The 19,217-nt window shown below is 47.1% G+C and overlaps 1 protein-coding gene across 1 annotated transcript in view; it reads right to left on the bottom strand.

The window, feature by feature from the left end:
* Epas1 (endothelial PAS domain protein 1) overlaps window positions 1-19,217 on the bottom strand; it is an 86,392-nt gene that overhangs the window by 34,299 nt on the left and 32,876 nt on the right. The window contains exon 2 of the mRNA XM_027417972.2: window positions 5,412-5,602. Coding sequence (XP_027273773.1) covers window positions 5,412-5,602 — 191 coding nt within the window. The remainder of the gene's footprint in view (window positions 1-5,411; window positions 5,603-19,217) is intronic.

Here is a 19,217-nt window from a genome sequence, read left to right as displayed (position 1 = left end):
CCAGAGCCCCGAGCCTCATGCCTCGTCTCTGCTGAAGACTGCTATGTCTTGCCACTGTACACATCAGCTCTCCCCCTAAATGTCAAAATCTGATCCTGCACTGGCGTGGGAAAAGAGGAACTCCCTGCACAGTTACTGAGAGTTTACTCTGTCTGTCCTGGGCTTCAGAAAAGTAATCGGTTCACCAGTGCCACCCATTACACACACAGTCCTGTCCTAGGGAGAACGGGGGATACTGAAAGGATAAAGGCAATCCCACCTCTTTAGAGATCAACAGACTTCCAAAGAAGCCATCTTCCGAGTCTAAACTTGCTGGGGACCCTGACAACAATGGAGAGTAAGCCATTGGCACAAAATAAAGTAGGTGCTTACTAAGGTACTGGCTGGGTCTTTTCATTATCTTGGGTTTGACATGCTGGCCACTTGCTTCCCCAGACCTGCCAGGGTTCAAATCTCAGAGAAGGACTGGGGTATACAGACCGGCTGCCTCTGCTGAGGAGGAGCACGGTCTCGGCTAGAGAGCACAACACGATTCTTTAATGCTAAAAATAGTGCCAGTAAACAGGCTTTGATGACTCCCCGCAGCCAGGATATGTGCAGTGAGGAGGGCTTGGAGCACCTTTTCCGGAGCGCCACTCATTTCCTTCATGGCAGCACCACCCATGTTGGGTGGCACACCAGGACAGCAGGAGCTGACCGTCCAGGGTAAACTGGCAGGTGGCAGAACAGGCAGCCTCTGGCTGGGTCTTGAAGGCCCACCTCTGCCAGTGGTGAGGCTGGCTAGGATGCTGGCCACATTCTTCCTCTACCAGGATCATTCCTCTCAGCACTTCCTTCTTCAAGACATTGACCGGTCTTAACAAGGTCAGATACAGGCTTCCTGCTCCAAGGGCGCTTGCAGCTTAGCTACGTCTGCAGGGTCTTTCCTTACAAAGCTGTTGCCTGTGCAGTTTCCCCCTGTCCCAGCACCACCGCAGTGCTCAGGCCCTCCAGGTACACGGACAGCAAATCCAGTGCCACACAAGCCACAAGGCAATGAGTATGAGCCACTTACTGCCCACCATGGGCAGGCCTGGGCTATCTCACACTTTTGGCAGGGGGATAGATATCACTGGACTCCTGGTGTACCCCAAAAGTTCACCACTGGAGATTTTTATTTTGTTCTTTCCATATCTGCTCATCCCATCTTCCCTTTTCCATAAAATGCTACGAAGGGCTATGTTCAGTTGATACCTACAGATTGACTAGACTAGCTTTAGGATAATGTTGTGAACAAAGTTAGTATTTCTTGAAGGGACTGCTGGCTCTCTCAACCATAGACATCCTGGCATGAATCATCTTACTGGCTTTCTTCCAAACAGGACAGAAAAATGCCTTGATCTGGAGTATAGGTGGGGCCAGGGAGTGGTACAGTAAAGACAACTGGGATGAAAACCAGGAAAAATAGGTCTGACCATGAGGCAGAAGAGGGCACAAAGACCACATCTGCTGCCGTAATTTTGTCCCCTTGTCCCACTTTTCCTGATGGAAAGGTCACGGCGAAAACTTTAAAATCATGTGTCCTGAATTTTAATGTCTCCCTGAGCAGTTTGGGGATCAGGAAGGACATCATCACCATCTCCTGTGGAGACTATGTGCCTTCACTAGGCAAATGCCAGGAATTCAAAATAAACCTGACATTCAGTTCTAGAAATCTGGCTTTGTGTTGATTTCCAGCTCTCAATAAAGAGAATGTGCATTTTTACCAGGTCTGAATCTGGGGAGGCCTCGGATCAGTTTTGCACATTGACTGTGGTCTAAAGCTCCCGGATTGCAGAAGTTACTCTCCCTCAGTCCCGGAGTGTAGGGCTCATCTCAAAAGAGAACTTAAGACAATTAAGTGATATTCGACTCATGGTCCCCCCAGAATGTGTTCTGTCCTCAGCCCAGCATGGAAGAGAGTGTCGTAAAGCCATTGTTCCAGTTTGCTTCCTGTGATAGGGATCTCAACTGAGGTCCCAACTCACAGCCTGGATGTCTCAGTGTCAAGGCTTCCTCTCCAACATTCCCACACAAAACAGCCTACTGTGAAAATCAAAGGGAAGTGTGTTACTAAGTAAAGAAGAAATCCTAATGCCAAACCTGGTATTCTGTAGCCGTTTGAATTCTGAGGTAGACAACCTCAGCTTACTTAGATAATGAGCTTGCAGTCTGTTTTGACTTGGGAAAGCATATGTATGCAGTAACACTGGGCCCAAGGACATTAGTTTCACCCTGGTTTTTCTTTTACATTTCTCCAGAATATCAATACTTTTTCTCAAAATCATTTCCAAGCTATAACTTGTGTAGTAGCCGAGAGAATAAGGTCTTTCATATCATTCAACACCATTGTGGGTGAATATCATTATTCCCTCTGTGTTATAAAGAAACAGTTCCAGTGAGAGAAAGATTTGTACAACATTGCTGGGAGAGATGACAGCCACACTAATGCTCCAAATGCAGGAGGATATCTGCTCAAATCTGTAATCTTTTAGTCATGTAGAAAACAAAACAAAACAAAACATAAAAACCTATGACTCAGGGTTGACAAGATGGCTCAGCACCATGAGTTGGATCCCTAGAATCCATGGTGGGAAGAGAGAACCAACTCCCAAAAGTTGTCCTCTGACCTACACACACAGAGACCGACACACATACACATACAAACCACATATGCAAATAAGTAAAATTTCAAAACAATTATTTAGTCACATGTGGTGGCGCATGCCTTTGATCCCAGCACTTGGGAGGCAGCACAGATAGTTCAAGGCCAGCCTGGCCCACAAAGTGAGCTCCAGAACAGCCAGAACTACACAGAGAAACCCTGTCTCAAATAATAAAAAACAAAAACAAAACAATGTTTTAAAATTAGAAGAAAAGGGGGACCCTGGGGATGTAGTTAAGCGCATAAAAACACTTCCTCACAAGCATGAAGGGCTGAGTTCGAATCCTCAGTGTTCATATAAAAGCCAGACTTGGCTGTGTGTGCCCATGAGGGGCAGAGATAGGTGGATCCTGGGAGTTTTTTGGCCAGCCAACCTAGCCAAAGAGTGAGCTTTGGGTTGAATGAGAGACCCTGCCTCAAAGAAATGAGGTGGACGCAATAGAGCAAAAACCCCAATGGGGGGAATGAAGGGGAGGGGAAAGGATGTTTTGCATTCTATTTCTAACAGTTTCTACAATGGGTCCAGAGAAGGCCTGGTAGAGAAATGGTAGAGGAAAAGGCCAGCTAAGCCATCACCTCCTCCCCTGGGTGTGCTCATTTTATGAGAACTTTTCCATCAGGGACACCGGGACCAGATGACCTCAAGTATAAAATTTTTAAAAAATCATTTTCTGACTTTTCTCTCTGTAGGACAGAGAGCCCTAGAGCTGATGTGCCCGTGGCTCTGGTCTGTCCATGCTTGGACTATCTAGAAGATAGGCAGTCCTTGCTGTCAACACTCAGAGCTCTTGATCTGGGATGTGCAGTGTCTGGTCCTTTATCTGTGGCTTCATGAAACACACAGCGTGTGTGTGTGTGTGTGTGGGGGGGTTGCATCAAGACATGTGAACACAGGCGTGCTAAGAAAATCTAGCACTACCCCAGACCTCAGCCAGTAAGCCTTGCAACTGCTGAGGAGATACACAGGCTTCTGTGGACGGGCACAGACAATGTGTTCCTGCTACAAGAGCAAGACACAGACACAGCTCTGAGAACCTCCTGTCCATACACTGCTTGTGGCTAGGCCTGGTCAGTCTCCAACTGCTTCCCTTGGACATGGGTTCCCTGGCCCTCATCAACATCTTTGCCTGACCGGCTTAACAGAATCCTATGAATCACTGATCTATCTTTCTCACTTCTCCAGCAGGACAAACCTCTGCATAAGAAAGGCATGCAAAAGCCTTGGGTTAGATTCTTCATCAGTCTGCCTTTTATTTGGCAATCCAGGCTTCACAGGGCCCTAACCCATTCTTCCCTCTGCCATTTGCACCAGCAACTAACTGAGTGCTTAACTATTGCTGGCTGCCCTTGCTTTCCCCCAGTATCTGTTTGTTTCTGTGACAACACAGTCACCCAGGCCTTGAGCACAGGTTTAGCCTCCAGCCTCTGGGCCCCCTGAGCAGTCATCCTCTCCTCCGAAGGTCTTTCCCGAATATCCTTCCTGTGCACAGGGCCCAGAATAGCACTGGCCAGTCTGGCTTCCCTGCCTCACACTGGATTCCCTCTGAGTGAGGGGCTCTTTCCTAAAATAGTTATGTCATTACAGGACGGCAGAAGGAGTCCACCCCCAGAGAGCCACACTCACTTAGGAAAACTGAATCAACAGAATCTCTGTTCCTCCTTGGTTGCCTCCCTTGCTCGTGCCCTCAGACACTGGCCAGTAGTGCCAGTCTGGCTGCTACATGCTGCCTAGTTTCCTTACAGAACTGATAAACTCACATGCCGCACAGTTTCCTTACAGAACTGATAAACTCAACAGGGTTGCACATACGCTCTGAAAGTGGAAATCCCAGGCTGCCTCCTCTTCCTGGTGGAGCCTAACAGGAAATGGTTTTTGAAGAATGTAACGTTGAGAAAGGAAAAAAAAAAATTCTTATGGACCATTGTTGGAGAGATTCTAGGGGAAGGAGAACACATCAGCTGGCTGAGTTTATGTGATGCCTGAGACTGTCATCTACCAAGGGGCTATCCTAGCAGGAACAAGTGCAGTTAAGTCACTGGCCCCATTAATCCTTACACCACCACCACCACCACCACCCCTGCAGTAAGCATGGATAATTCCAGTTTATAGGCAACAAAACCAAGGTTCTGAGATACTGCATGGCCTGCGTAACTGGCTAGAAGGAGGTGATAAATGGATGAGGTACACCCTCAACCATGTCCTGGAGATGTGACTGGAAGACAAGGATGAAAGGCTTCCTGCAGAGTCACCATAGCAGAGCATAGGGCTCACAGCCAGATATAGCCGAGCTGGGCTTCTAACAGCTGTTGCCTGCTCTCCCAGCCCCTTCTCTCCCTTGCTTCAGGTGCTCAGACCCTAGGCTTGGGCCTCTCCTTGACCTCTTCCCCTGGGTGTACTCATGATAAGACCATCGACAGAGAGGAGATGGCTAGAATGAAGGAACAAGGCCAGAATGATGGCTCAGTAGGTAGAGGCGCTTGCTGTCGAGCCTGGTGACCTGAGTTCAAGCCTCAGAACCCAGATGACGGAAGAGGAGAACAGAATGGACTCCTGAAAGTTGTCCCCTGACCTCTGTATGTACCCACATACATACACTCAACCCACAGATAAACTCATGTAAACTAAAGGTCATTGTTTTCCTTTTTGTGAGTGGATATTTGTAGAGTAATATGTCTCGGGGTAAGACCTAGGAGTATGCCAGCCTCAGGCAAGACCTGTCAGCCTTACCTGAGGACAGGAGCTTGTGTGTTCTCAGGAAGCTGATAGCTAGCCGCATGATGGAGGCTTTGTCTAGGTGGGAGCTCACACTGTGAGGCAGAGGTAACTCATGAGCCAGTTCGTAGAAGACCTCTGTCTCCTTGCTGCGTCGGCACCTTGCGGCATCTCGGGATTTCTCCTTCCTCAGCTCCGAGCTGCTCCTAAGTGAAGAAGGAAGGGGTTAGTCACTGGAACATCACTGGCATCCTATCACACTCCTGGTAGAGCCACGCTTATCCCCCTATCTACTGTAAAGTCATTCTCCAACTGAACCAGTCTTGGCTCAGCCCAGTGGAACTGCAAGCAAGCTGCTTTTTTGTTACTTGTTCTGGGTTTGTGGGTATTGGTGTCTTCTCACATGGCTTCCTTCTCCCACACTCCTGTGGGAGCCAGAACTTGGCTTCACATGAATAGGGTTTCAATGAAGACTTGATTAAATTAATTAACAGACCTTAGGGGCAGGGGTCAAAATCCAATGATGGAAAGGGAAAGATGAAGAAACTATGGTCAGTGGCACACATGGTACTGTCAAAAGCTATGGAGAACAAGGTTCTCTTTTCCCAGGTAAGATGCACTCAGTAAAAATGAAGCCTGGTCCTGGGCCTTGATCCTGTTTCAGATCTGAGAGGGATGTCATAGAAGAGGCTGAAGATGCCAGTAAAGCCCAGAGAGAGCACAAGGCAGAGACACTTCAGTTCACACAAAGTGTGTGCCTACAAGAGGTAAAAGGCAGCACATACAAACCCCGCTGGCCTGGGCTACCAGACCAACTCTTGCTTGCTTTTCTCTTTGTTGCAGGATAGGAAGAGGAAGACACACACCCACACCCAAACCTGCCACTTTTAAGAGGTCCTAAGGAAAAGGGGAATCTTCTTATGAAGTCCATATCAAGTGCTAGCATGGGCGAGTCAGAACATCTAGGCCAGAAGTCTTAACTTTTCTGCTCACTAACTCCATAAGTTTCAGCTACAAAGGCACGTTAACATCCCCTTGTTGGCACCCACTTGACAGTTATTGTGAGGACTTAATTGTGATCATCTGTGTGAAACCTTTAGCACTGGGCACAGCCCACCATAAGCAATCAGCATTAGCTTACTAGTCAAAACATACAAAAAACAAAAACAAAAAACCCCAAAAGACAGCCTGTCCACAAAAAGACAACCTATCAACAGATAGAGCAACTATGTCCTCAGAAAAATGCATGAATTACACAGAACATTTTCTGTTATGTTATCCAGGAAAACAGCTAGAAATACAGTAAACAATAAGCATTCTTACAATGGTCACAGTATCACAATCATGTAGTTTGATACAGTTCAGCTACGATTTTAGACAGTACTGTGTTAGCATCTTCAAACTTCACAGCTTTCTTCGAGAGTAGCAATTATTAGCATCCCTGCCTTAAATATGAGAAAGCAGGCCCACAGAAGCTAAATAAATAATCCACCTGTGGCTGCCAGCTGATAAGTGGAGACTTGAACTCTGCCCTGGGCAGGGCAACCCTAGAATCCAGGCACTTAGTCATTAGTGACTGTTAAGAGCTGCAGAGTAATGGAGTTAGGGAGCTCCCACCCCCATCCCCAGCCTATTGATTATGTTTTCTTGTGTTTCTATAAATAACATAGATTACTTGTATAATAAAGACATTAGTTTGTTTTGTGTTTCTGTAGAAGATGTTCAGTGCCTTTTGTGGCTGTCAAGGCTTGATCTAATCAGCTCCAGCCTGGCTCATTCTACCTTCCCTTTTGAGGTTGCCAAACCCGGGGGCTGCTCTCCCTTTCATTTGGCTTCCAGCCTCTTGTTATCTAGACAGCAAATCACTATTTGGGGATTCCTGGAATGTTGGCATGCCCCTCATCCCCTTGCAGATTTGAGGCAGAAGCCCTGTTTTGACTTTCCCGCATACTTGGTTGGCAGACACAGATCCCTGGATAGATGGACTACCCACTGGATACACACACTGATGGCCAAGCAGAACCTTGTGAGAATTGTGAAGTGAGGGAATTGGGTTTTCTTGTCCTCTCTCCCCTTTGTTTCCCTCATCTCCCCTTTTCTCTTCCACTCTCTCTGACTTTCAGATCTCAGGAACCCCACTCTTCTTCACCCAATCCACCTCACCCTCTAGGAACCCGCCCTTTGGGAGATTTTGCATCTTCTACCAGACTTTACTGGTCCCTAGATTTTGCATCTTCATCCTGAGTTCACCAGGTGGGATGTGTTGAGGGGTCCCAGCCTTCTTGGTGTAGAAAAGGCAGGCAGGAGGGGTGCCTACAGTGGAATCCTACACTGTAGCTCTGGGTCATGAGATCCAGGTAGGAGATGCTGAATTCCCCTCCAGCACCAGCCCGCACCCTTCCTGACGACAGCAGGGTTAACACATGACCTAGTCATTAGAAACACCTAAAGCAGCCATGCTGGTGTGGCGAAATCATCACAGGCTGTGTATTAGCAGCAACACCTTCATGGACAAAGCCCCTCACCTTGTCAAGACTCCTGCCTTAGAGAAGAGATGTCCCATGGCTGAGGAAGAGCTATGGAGAAGAGGCTACTTAGAGGCAGGATTCTGTTTGGCATTGGAGATTTGATTTGTGCTACATTCCTTCAAGCACGCAAACATTAATACACCATGTGTTCGGCCACTGCACCGAGAACTGTCCATATGGCACAGCTCAGGGGGACGCTGTCCATATCACCCCATTTACATTCTTCTTCCAGACACAGCTCAGTGGACTCTGTGCAATTTACAGATAGGGAAACTGAGGCTCAGAATATATTAGGCCATTTTCCCCAGATCTTAAAATCAGAACCTGCATAAGCCCTTGGAGAGTTTCCAGTGAGTGAGCAGGCAGGCTCCTAGTTTTATCGAATCCATGTGAGGAGAGCAGGCAGGCGGTAGCCATGTTCCCATTTCAGGACCTGGAAACTGAGAACAACCAGGCTAAGTGGCTTGCCTAGAGCAATTATCTAATTAGTGGCAGAGCCAAGGATGAAACCTTACCCCTCTGCCCACACTAGTACTCTTTTCAATGTTCATCTGATGGGGGAAGTACCCCTCCTTGTCAAGAAAGAAGAAACTTCCCCATCTTAACCATTGAGAAGAAGAAAGGCTGAGAACCTGTGGCAGGCCCTTGGTTCATTTTAGCTTCCTTGTTTCCCCGGTGGCATCCTAGAATCAGCTTGGTTTTAATTAGATTCCCTAGTTAACTTTGACATAGTCCAGAGATGTCTAATGTTGACTCTTAGAAAAATAGGCTAATTTTTTTTTGCAAAAATTTATTGTAGCACTGAAATCGTTTAATTATTGACCCTGAAGAACAGGAATAAGTAACACAAAGAAGAATAGTGAGTAACAGAAGCTCAAGCTTGTACATTTTTCCACAGTGCTGTCTGCCCATCTGACTTCGGAGAAGAAATTGCATTCTTTGGGCTCTGCCTCCCTCACCTGAAAACAGGAAGGAGACTCTGTGTTTTGTCAGGATAAAATGAGGTCAGTGACACTCTAGGAGGTTCTCTGGCAGTGGCAACTATCACGGCAGACTGAAGATCCATCGCCTGGCTACTATGGGCATTAGTTGCATTTGGACTCTGCCATAACCTGTCCTTTGTCATCTAGCAGGCTGATGGGGTACAGAGCTATGTCAAGCAAGCTGATCCCAGCAGTTCTGCATGTCACATTTGGGCATCTTCTAGGCCAACAAAGTATTTCGTTTCCTGAAATACTTTTCTTCCAAGATGGGTCCTACAACAATCACATTTTGATTTTTCTTTATTGAGCAACACTCCTGAAATTTACATGTTAGAATCCACTGGCTTCTCTTAAGAAGTTATCATACCCTAAATGTTTATATAATTAGAAATGACTTAGTAGTTTCTTACACCACAATGCTTTTTTTTTTTCTCTGAAGTTTCTCTTCCCATCCTTGGTGACTCTTCTGTTCTCACAGGGAGGCCCTGTATAATATGTGGTGTATGAAATACACTACCTAAATGTAGCTCTGCCTCCTGTCCCTACACACACCGAGACGTGCCTGCTGGGCCCCATGCTGGCTTCTGTGCTCACTAGAGAGTGAACGAGGCCCACAAGCCTTGCTCTCCAGGAGTAAGCAGTCTAGTTAGGGGCAACAACTACACTTGTCTTCATTAACTAGAACTAATAAATAGGGACAAACATATTAACAGCAAGGACAGGGACTCAGGGCAGCAGGATTCCAGTTCACCTTGAAGGATAATGACTACGCCCTTATAACAGCTTAGGAGTTTGGAAAATATTTTCTAAAAGAAATATAGGCAATTTCATTTGAGTTTCACAACAACCCTAAAGACAGGAGCTAGAGGGGCTAAATATTTCTCTCAATCCTAGCTTTTCTGGGTCTCAACCACCCCATCCCACCCCTCAACTTTTCCTTGGCAGCAAGGAAACTATTGAACCATTCTGACATGGCTGGTATTATTGCAAGCTTTCATACAAAGCAGATCCTTATCCATACTATGGGAAGAGAAGGAGGACTGAGACTCTGTGGATCTGGGACAGCTTTGTCGTTGAATCAGCAATAACTGTAGGGAAATCCTGGAACCCAAAGAGTAGAACCAGTCTTGGAATTGAAACTGGGAGGAGGAGGAAGGCAGGGCACAAGAAGCACCCATTGCTGTAGAGCTGGATAGCAATGCAGTGTTGAACAATGGGCGTCCAGTGCTACAGCAAGAAGCCCCACACCCTCCCTGTCATACTGCAGTCAAGGATGGGAGGCGATTCTGGTTTGCTGGACCTCTTCTGCCCCTCCTATATTCATTTATCTTCATTTGCTCTTCCTAAGGGGGAAACACACATGATTCTGAAAGATTTAATCCCAAGTCAATGAAGCCAGCACTTCAGCACTAAGCAGCAAAACAAAATTGACTGTTCAGAAGCATCCATCAATCGATAGGTACAGGTGCAACTGTTTCTTTGATAGTGGACAGCTGGCTCTAGGACACCCCTCACAGACATCAAAAGTCCTCAGATGCTCAAGCCTTTAAGGAGTGTAGTGTTTGCCCAGAACCTGCACAATCCTCTTCTATACTTTAAACCAGTTCTTGATATCTTATAATGTGTCCTACAGTGTGAGCACTATGTAAGTAGTTATACTGTATTATTGAGGGGCTGATAATAAGAACAAAAGGCTGTATATATTCAGCACATACATAATTTCTTTCCAAATATTCTAGATCTGGTTAGTTGAATCAAAGGATATGGAACCTTGGAATATGAAGTGATGAACTTAGACACTACCACTCAACCAGGCAACATAACCTTTGGCCAGAGTATATGAAACTCAAAGTGTGACAGGGGATCCCTGATGCATTTATCCATAGTGGCCTACTCTTGGTCCAAATGATCCTTATTTCTGACCTCCAAGGGACCAGAGCCTGAAGGGGAGCCTAGCTGTCTCCAACACCATCAAGGAAGTTGGTTGCTTAGTTAGTTTTAGACTCTTAACTGTTACTGTGACTACAGTCATCAGGTATCTAAGCCATATGTCTATTGCCTTATAAGGTCAAGAGGCCGAGAAGTCAAGTGAGTTTCAGTAGGTCAGGGAGATGGACGAGGCTCATTAAACCAGTTTCTGACCCAAGGTTCCAAGCTAATAAGGCCAAATCACAGCAGGGTGTGAATGCAAGAAATAGGGGGCAAATGAAATCGGTAAGCAGGGGGACTCTTCAACGAGTTTGTGAAACTGCTGTACTGACTGGTGGGAGAAACACTGAGTTTGGGCTGGGGAGATGGGTCAGAGGTTAAGAGCACTGACTGCTCTTCTGAAGGACCTGGGTTCAATTCCCAGCAACCCCACATGGCAGCTCACAACCACTTATAACTCCAGTCCTAGAGGATCCTACACCCTCCTTTGTGGACCCAGCATGTAGCCCGTGCACAGTCATGCAGCCGGGCAGAACATCCATACACATAAAAATAAATAAATAAATAAATAAATAAATAAATAAATAAATAAATATTTTTTAAAAAGAAAACACCAAGTTCAGGTCCCAGAGAGGATCAAGAGTCACCAGACCTTGAGTTTAGCAGTTAATTACGTCACAGATGAAGTCAGAGCAGAAACAGAAACAAAGCCTCTGGGATTCTTTATCTCAGATGTTCACTGCAAGAGCCTTAAAAGAGGGTCCTGGGGTCCTGGCTCCAGAGATTTGGGTCTGATGTGTGAGGTAAAACAGGGCATCATGATGTAGCCAGGGCCTAGAACCACTGTTACAAAGGTGTCAGGTTTTGAAGGTTCCTTTGGTTGATCTTTGTGTGTATTATGTAACTTGGAGTTGTGGATATCTTGGAAATACAAACAATTTACTCTTTTTCTCACACACTTGGGGGAAAAGAAACTGGTGTTTATGGAGCTCCGGAGTACAGTGCTTTTTCTGAATAATTCCTTTGGGTTCATTTTATATTGAGGGTGCTGTTATTGATGTCAGTCTGGCAAAACAGTCATTTTCAACTTGCAGCAGAATCCCCTGGAGTTCTTACTGATACAGATATCTGGGCTCATTATCATAACTCCACAGGGGTCTTGATGCCAGGTCTGCATCTGAGACCTAGCCACATACTTCCCCTCTACCTTACATGATGTTCACAATCATCACATCTAGCAAATTTGAAGTCACCATCATAAGCCAAACAGATATTACTTGGGGGCTGATGGGGCCACCCATCTACTAGATGCTATTACTATAAGAAGAACTCAAAATGATGGCATAGAAATTTGCACTGTGATACAAAATGTGGTGACCATTGTGAGAGTCACTTCAGGAGAGGACTAGGCTTATTCTGGTGAGGTGGCCACTGCTCTAAGTATTTTGGAAGGTCATTTTGGAATTAATTTTGGAGCCACATGAGAATATCAGTTACAATATTTAATAGTGTCGACATCTTTCTAAACCCCTGGCTATCTTCCCCAACTTACACACCCTTTCAGTCACCAGACCAGGCTGTGGACAGCTCATAGTTCTTGGGAAGAATAAAATGTGCTCTCAACTGATAAGGTTTTGCCCAACTGGAGGTATTCAACACAGCAAGACAACTCACAAGAATTTCTGGCGCGCGGGGGGGGGGGGATAATTCTAAAGGCTAGCAAGAATGTATCCCATGGAGACAGTGTTCTGATGGCTCACTTTCTGGGAGCATTCTGGTATTTGTCCAAACAAAGGCAATAGTGGTCGGTCGGTTGGTCAGGGGCATCTATTACAAAGGGAAGGAAAAGCTATCAGTCAAAATGGAAAATACCAAGTTATGAACTCAGGAAGAACGGAGACCAGAATAAGCAGGAGAGACATCAGTACGCTCAGACACATGGGCCCTCTGTAAGGAGGGTGTTCTGGAAGAGAAGACTAACAACCCAGAGTGGCACTAAGGAATGAAGCATGATTGCTGGAGTGGCTAAGTAAAGTGAGGGTGAAGCCTTCATGCTCCCGTCTCTGAAGGCAGAGTCCAGACAACTGTCTTTCAGCCCAACCTCCTCTTTGTGGGGAGTTTAGCTCCCAGCTGCCTGACCCTCTCTGAGGGTCAGTATCTCTGGAGCAGCAGGCCTGGACTGCATTCAGGGCTGACAGTAACGTCTGGGGCTCACCCAGCTTGGCCCTCTAATGGTCAATTCTGCACAGGGCTGACTGGAGATGCTTATCGCACCGGCCTCCCCTGCCCCAGGCAGCCTTGCAGAAGACAGTAGCAGATTTAGATTCAATTACTGAGCAGCCCAGCTGGGGACCCAGATACCCAGCTCCTTCTATCACCTTAGGACGTGTGGACTCCCCAGCCCTGCTGGGAAAGGTGGGCATAGACCAGAGTAGTTATGACAAGCTGTCGTTGGGCTAGCCTCACTCTACGGACAGAGTACCTTGATCTGAATGTTATGTCTCCAAAGTTCACACTGAAATCCTTGTCTGCAATATGAGGGTAGACCTCTCAGGATGAGATTAATAACCTTGTAAAACAGGCTCAAATGGCTCCCTCTAAGCTTCCATCATGTTGCCACAAAGAAGGTGACATTGCATCAAACAGAAAGTGGGTCCTGGTGCTTACAACTTGATCTTGGCTGCTTAGCTCCCAGGACTTCAAGCAATAAATCTCTGCTGTTTGAAAAGGGTTCCCAGGCTGTGGCTTTTGTTTCAGCAATCCGAATAGCCTATGACAACAGCTAACCACTGATGTATCAGTGAATAATATCACTTTACATTTGGGTCACGTGACAGCTTCTAAGGCACTTTATGTTGAATCTACAAGAAAGTAAATCTCACGCTGTAGGCAAGAAGGAACAGCTACCAGTATTTCCATTTTATAGAGGAGGAAAACTGAGGCTTAGAAAATGGAAACATGTAGGGATGGATGGAATGCCTTAGATGTATTTTCAAGGACTCATGAAGAGTTGCCATACCCCTCTCTAGGCATACAACACAAGGGGAAGGAGACCTTCATCCATGTGTCTCTTGTAACCTGGAAGTTACCTGTATTGAGTACAGGTAACTTGGAAAACACACAAATGTTTATAGAAAGGGATCTCATTGGATGTATGGATTTTCCCCTTGACCTTTTTATTTAACATTGTGTATAATGCTCTTTAAAACATTCCTAAAAGCCAGCAACAGCATACTGTGTGAACAGGGATCCCAGTGCTTTGCCAGACTCCCTTACCACCGCTTAGTTAGGGTTCCCAACACTTGGCTATTGTAAACAACACTATGACGTGTGCCTATGCATCATGGATTGCTTTGTGGTTTATTTTTTAGAATAAAATGGCCTGTATCCTGACAACCTGACAACTCTATGTCCATAACAACCTCGAAGTTGAGTAGACAGATGTGGCAACATCAGCAGACTCATGACTATAGCCTTCATTCCTGAATGGTTGCAGAGGGAGATAGCAGAAGGTAAGAAAACCAATTGTGCTTGAACTCCCCCACTAGGCCCCCATTCTCATATGCTTCCCCTTTTTGTTAGATCTAGGTTGAAAGGTCTGAAGAGATGACCAATGACACAGAAATGGGAGGCTGCCTTTAATCCTGTCCTGAGACACCGACACCTGGGGATCAGGAATTATTTCCTCTCCCCACACAGGGAGGTCTGGAGAGGACTTTCAGAGGTTTACCTGTGAAAGAAGAGACAGCAAACAGCAGTGGGGCATTTGTCTGTCTAGGCGTTGTTCTTAGTTGGCCTCCCATGCCCATTACTGCCTGACCCCCACCACTGTGCAGACTCTAGCTACAGGATTAATCAGTATCCATAAACTAAGATGCTGTTGCAGCCACAACTAGCAAGTAACCACAGGCAATTCTTCCCACTTAATGAAGGTCACTCATCCCACTGCCTCTGAGAGATGCACTCCTCTCATCTCATGAAGTGAGTACTGCCTCAGGCCACATGGCATGAAGATGCAGCCCCCAGAGATGGAGCTAGCACCCACACCTGGGTGGGTCCACAGGAGCCCCACCCACACATTTCACACTGGTTTGTAATTGGGCCATCTTCCACAAATGCCAACAAGCAGTCCCTGCCCCCTTGTAACTCTGAAGGCTTCCCTTCATGGGGCACATGGAGGATACAGACCTCTAAGGATACTGAATTTAATGAGCCATTGAAAACATACATTCTTGATGTAGAGAAGAGCAAGAGGGGACAACTGGGTCACCACCTGCTTTAGGTCATCACTTCAAGGGGCAAACATGCCCTGGAGGGCAAGTTTTCCTTGTTTAGAGATTTCTATCTAAAGATGAAAAGATAAAGGGGGAAATGGAAAAAGGAGGGGGAAGAGAGAGAGAGAGAGAGAGAGAGAGAGAGAGAGAGAGAGAGAGAGAGAGAGAGAGGAGGAAAGGGAATGAGTGGAGATAGAGGGAGTGATGCAGGGGCAGTGCCTACTGTTTGTCAGATGCACGGGATGCAGTTGGTGAGATTTCTTTCTCCCTGGACTATTTGGTTCAGGCCTCTTTCCTAGGCCTGGGCATAAGCCCCATGCCTAAGCTGTTGCCAGATGGGCTCCAGGGCTTTTCCTCGGGGCTTCTGTGTCCTCACAGCCTTTTGGATCCCACAAGCCCCCAACAGCACAATCTGCGGTTTGGCTCAAACCACAGTACATGTGAGTCTGTTCCCACAGCATTACTTTCAGCTAAGAGGGCTAACAACAAAACTGAAGGGCAAGAGAAGAAAGAAAAGGATGACCCGAGGGTAGAATGGACTCCCTAGCACAAGGCTCTGTGGTGTGGCAAGCAGCTGACCAGCTTCCCTAGGTCCCTCAAGATGTAGCTCTAGCCACCGGCACTTCCCACAGCATTCCGGAATGCTCCCTCCTCTGCACCGCCTTAGCCTGTCCATGCTGTGCTGCTCCTCTGTTCACCCCCACAAGGCACCCATTTTTTCCAGGAAGGACCTGCCCTGCCTGACCCCTCCACATCACCCTGCCCCAGAGATCCCACACTGCACAGTCAGCCCTGTGCTGTTCTCCTTTTTTATTTCACCCCGTGTAGACATGTTCTTCTGGGAAGGGCCCCCACCCCGGGTTCTCTCAGAGTTCTCCAAAGCACACACAGTACGAAATGAAGACATAAAAACCACCTCAGTGATTTCTGCTGTGCAAATTCCTCAACGTTGCTCACTGTTCTAAATCCTCCCTAAGAACTCTAATCCAGCGCGTGATGGGAGCGAGAAGTTTCCACCTGGGAACAGTTATTAGTGCAGAGATGTCAAAGGTAAAAGTGTGTGTGTGTGTGTGTGTGTGTGTGTGTGTGTGTGTGTGTGTGTGTGTCTGTGTAGGTGTGTGTATATGTGTTCTCGTGCGCATGCATGCATGTTTATGTGCATGTGTGTGCGTGTATGTGATCTATCCCCTCTGAATAAATATTGGGATGTGAACTAGAGATGCCAACATGGGCCTGTGATGTCACCTACACTGCACACTCAGAACACTAGGGACCTGGATCCAGCATACTTTTCAGGAGGTCTGGGCCAGGGCCTGAGGTCTGCATTTCCAGCACTATCTTAGCCAATTCGGGTGCTGCTGATCTGTGACCTCACACACTTTTAATAGAAAGAATTCCAGGACCCTTAAGATCTTGAGGCCAGGCCAGGTGGTGATGGGCATGCTTTTAATCCCAGCACTCGGGAGGCAGAGACAGGTGGATCTCTGTGAGTTCGAGGCCAGCCTGGTCTACAAAGCAAGCTCCAGGACAGCCAGGGCTACACAGCGAAACCCTGTCTTGAAAAACTAAAAGATCTTGAGGCCAAAGACACAGTGGATGGTGTCTGCCACCTTGATGCTGTCCTTGGCCAGGGGAACTTACTATCTAATGGATTTGACCTTTTCCTCTGCCAGAGAGAATCCCATTCACTTCATATGTTTCATCATTGAGCTTCTCTAAGCCTGTTTGATGTCACTCTCCTCTGACTATCATTTCATCTCCCCTTCTTTAAGATGCCACACTTTGTCTCCCTAGTAGCATCCTTGGTCCCAGCTGCCTTAGGCACTTCTTGCCCACATTAGAGGATGCCCTATCTTGCTGACTTTTCTGTGCGCATGCCCTGCTGCTATTAAGGACTGTGAAGCAGAGACATGCCACCTTTTACTTTTGGATGTTCTTCATAGGCCCTTAGCTCTGCACAAACCGGGTAAATGTCCGCTAATTGATGTGAGGGCTCTTCATAAGTGCCCTCCACACTCTTCATTCCCACCTCCCCGAGGAAAGAGAAAGTGATCCCAGCTGTGTTGGCCTCCAGCCTCAGCCCCCAGCCACACTCCCTCCTCTCTTGCTGGGATGTGCAGCTGGGCCAGCTAAGGGTTTTCATTTGCTCTCTGTAGCTCTCTTCCCTACAGGGAAGAGTTAAAGCACTGGGAAGGAAGGCTGCTTCCCACTTGGAAATCTCCATTTCCTCCTGTAGCTGGAACAAGAGAACTCTATGGGCAGAGGCTGAGCAGGCCAACTGCACAGGGAGTGAACTCACTCTGAATGAGGCTCTTCTAAGGCCGCCAAGTCAAGTCATTAAGATGCCAGCCCCGGGGAGGGAGCAGCATCACCTTTGGATAGCAGCATCCTCAAGCCCAGGCCCGGCAGTGGATGAAAGGCGAGCACAGAGCCAGAGAAAGCCAAGCAAGTTCTTTCACGAGCAGGCATGGAGAACCTCATCTCTTTCTAGGGTGGGGGTAGGGTGCTGCAATGGCACAAAAGGAGAAGGCATCACCCCTCTCTCCCTGCCCCGTCCATCTTCACCATGGTACTAAAATTAACCCTCTGATTTTACATGGAATTGCCAAAAACACTTGAGTGCTCCTCACACGGCCACCAGAAGGGCGGAGGAGGTAATAATAACATTAGAGAAAATATGTGCGATGCCAAAAATAATCACTGTGTCATGAGAAAACAGAGCTGGGCTGCCTCTGGGGCCAGCAGAGGGTATACGCAGGAAGGAGGAGGCAGAAATTCCCCTAGAAGTGTTAGACAGTAGAATGCAGAAAGGGGGGGGGTTTGAAGGGGGAGGGGTCTCCAGTGGAATGGATGGTTGCTGGCTGCAACTCAGATACAAATTATAATTATAAGGGTCAATCTTCTCTTTACTTCAGGCACTTTAATTTTAAAAAAGAAAAAAAAAAGTACGAGTTGTTTGGCTTTTCATCAGGACAGACGGACTCTTGGCCACATGCTCATCGGATTAAATGCCAGAAGAGCTTGTGGGACCTTCGTGTGTTTGGAAACAAGACAAGGGGATGAACCCTGAAGGATATCTATTTTCCAGTCTACATCTCCGCCTCTCCATTTGCTACTGGAACTATTCAAAGGGCTTGAATAGCCGACTTGGTAGAGTGCTCACCTAATGTACAAGGAGCCCTGAGTTGGGTTCTCAGAACCATGTAAACTAGGAATGGTCATGCATGTCTGTAATCTCAGCACTCCACAGGTGGAGACAGGAGGATCAGGAGTTCAAGTCCATCCTCAATTATAGGCTAACCTGGGCTACACGAGAGCCTGTTTAAAAAAAAAGAAAGAAAATTGGAAAAGAGAAAGACCAGGTATAGAGACTATTTCTACTATAAAGAGTTCCTGTTTGTGGCCTATTTACATGGTCTCATGTCTGGCATTCTGGGTCTGATTCATGGCCACAGTGCAGGCACTTGTTTTCTCCCAAATTTGTCCCTTCTTGTTCCTATGAGAATTGACTGTCCGTGCATATTTAGGAAGCTTTGCTCCATTCCTTTGCAAAGAAGTCATCCAAAGCCATGGGAAATGCCAAGAGCCCCCACCCCCACCCCCAGTCCAACAGTAAGCTCGAGCAACCTGGGAAACCAGGCTGTCTTCCCCAGCAATAGCTTATCCCTGCACTCATTCCACAAACATGATTTCCTTCTCACATGCTGGGTCCCTGAGCAATAGAGTAACACGTGGAGATGACTCCTCTGTCATCGGGGAGCTTGCAGAGGGCTGACTTACTCCTCAGTCAGCACCAGAGGAGTGTGAGAGGAGAAAGTCCAAACGGTTGCAGACGTCATGGGAAGGTGGTGCTGGTGGAGGGAAGGAAGGACACAGGTGCCACTGAGGAAACAAGAGTAGCCTGTGGCCAGGGGACTGCAAAGTGGCAGGGGTAAGGTGCCAAGTCAGAGTGGGACAGCACCTGATAAGTACATACATTGCCAAGCAAGCAATCAGAGGCTGCCATGGTAGGCGGCCCAGCAGCCAGCCCCCATCCTGTTCATTCCGTTGGCCACATGGGGCAGTACATAGGAGAATCTCTCTTGACACCAAAGCCAGAAGAAATGA

The sequence above is a fragment of the Cricetulus griseus genome, chromosome 5, assembly GCF_003668045.3.
Source record: "Cricetulus griseus strain 17A/GY chromosome 5, alternate assembly CriGri-PICRH-1.0, whole genome shotgun sequence".
Lineage (NCBI taxonomy): Eukaryota > Metazoa > Chordata > Mammalia > Rodentia > Cricetidae > Cricetulus > Cricetulus griseus.
This window is presented reverse-complemented; position numbering and strand designations above follow the sequence as displayed.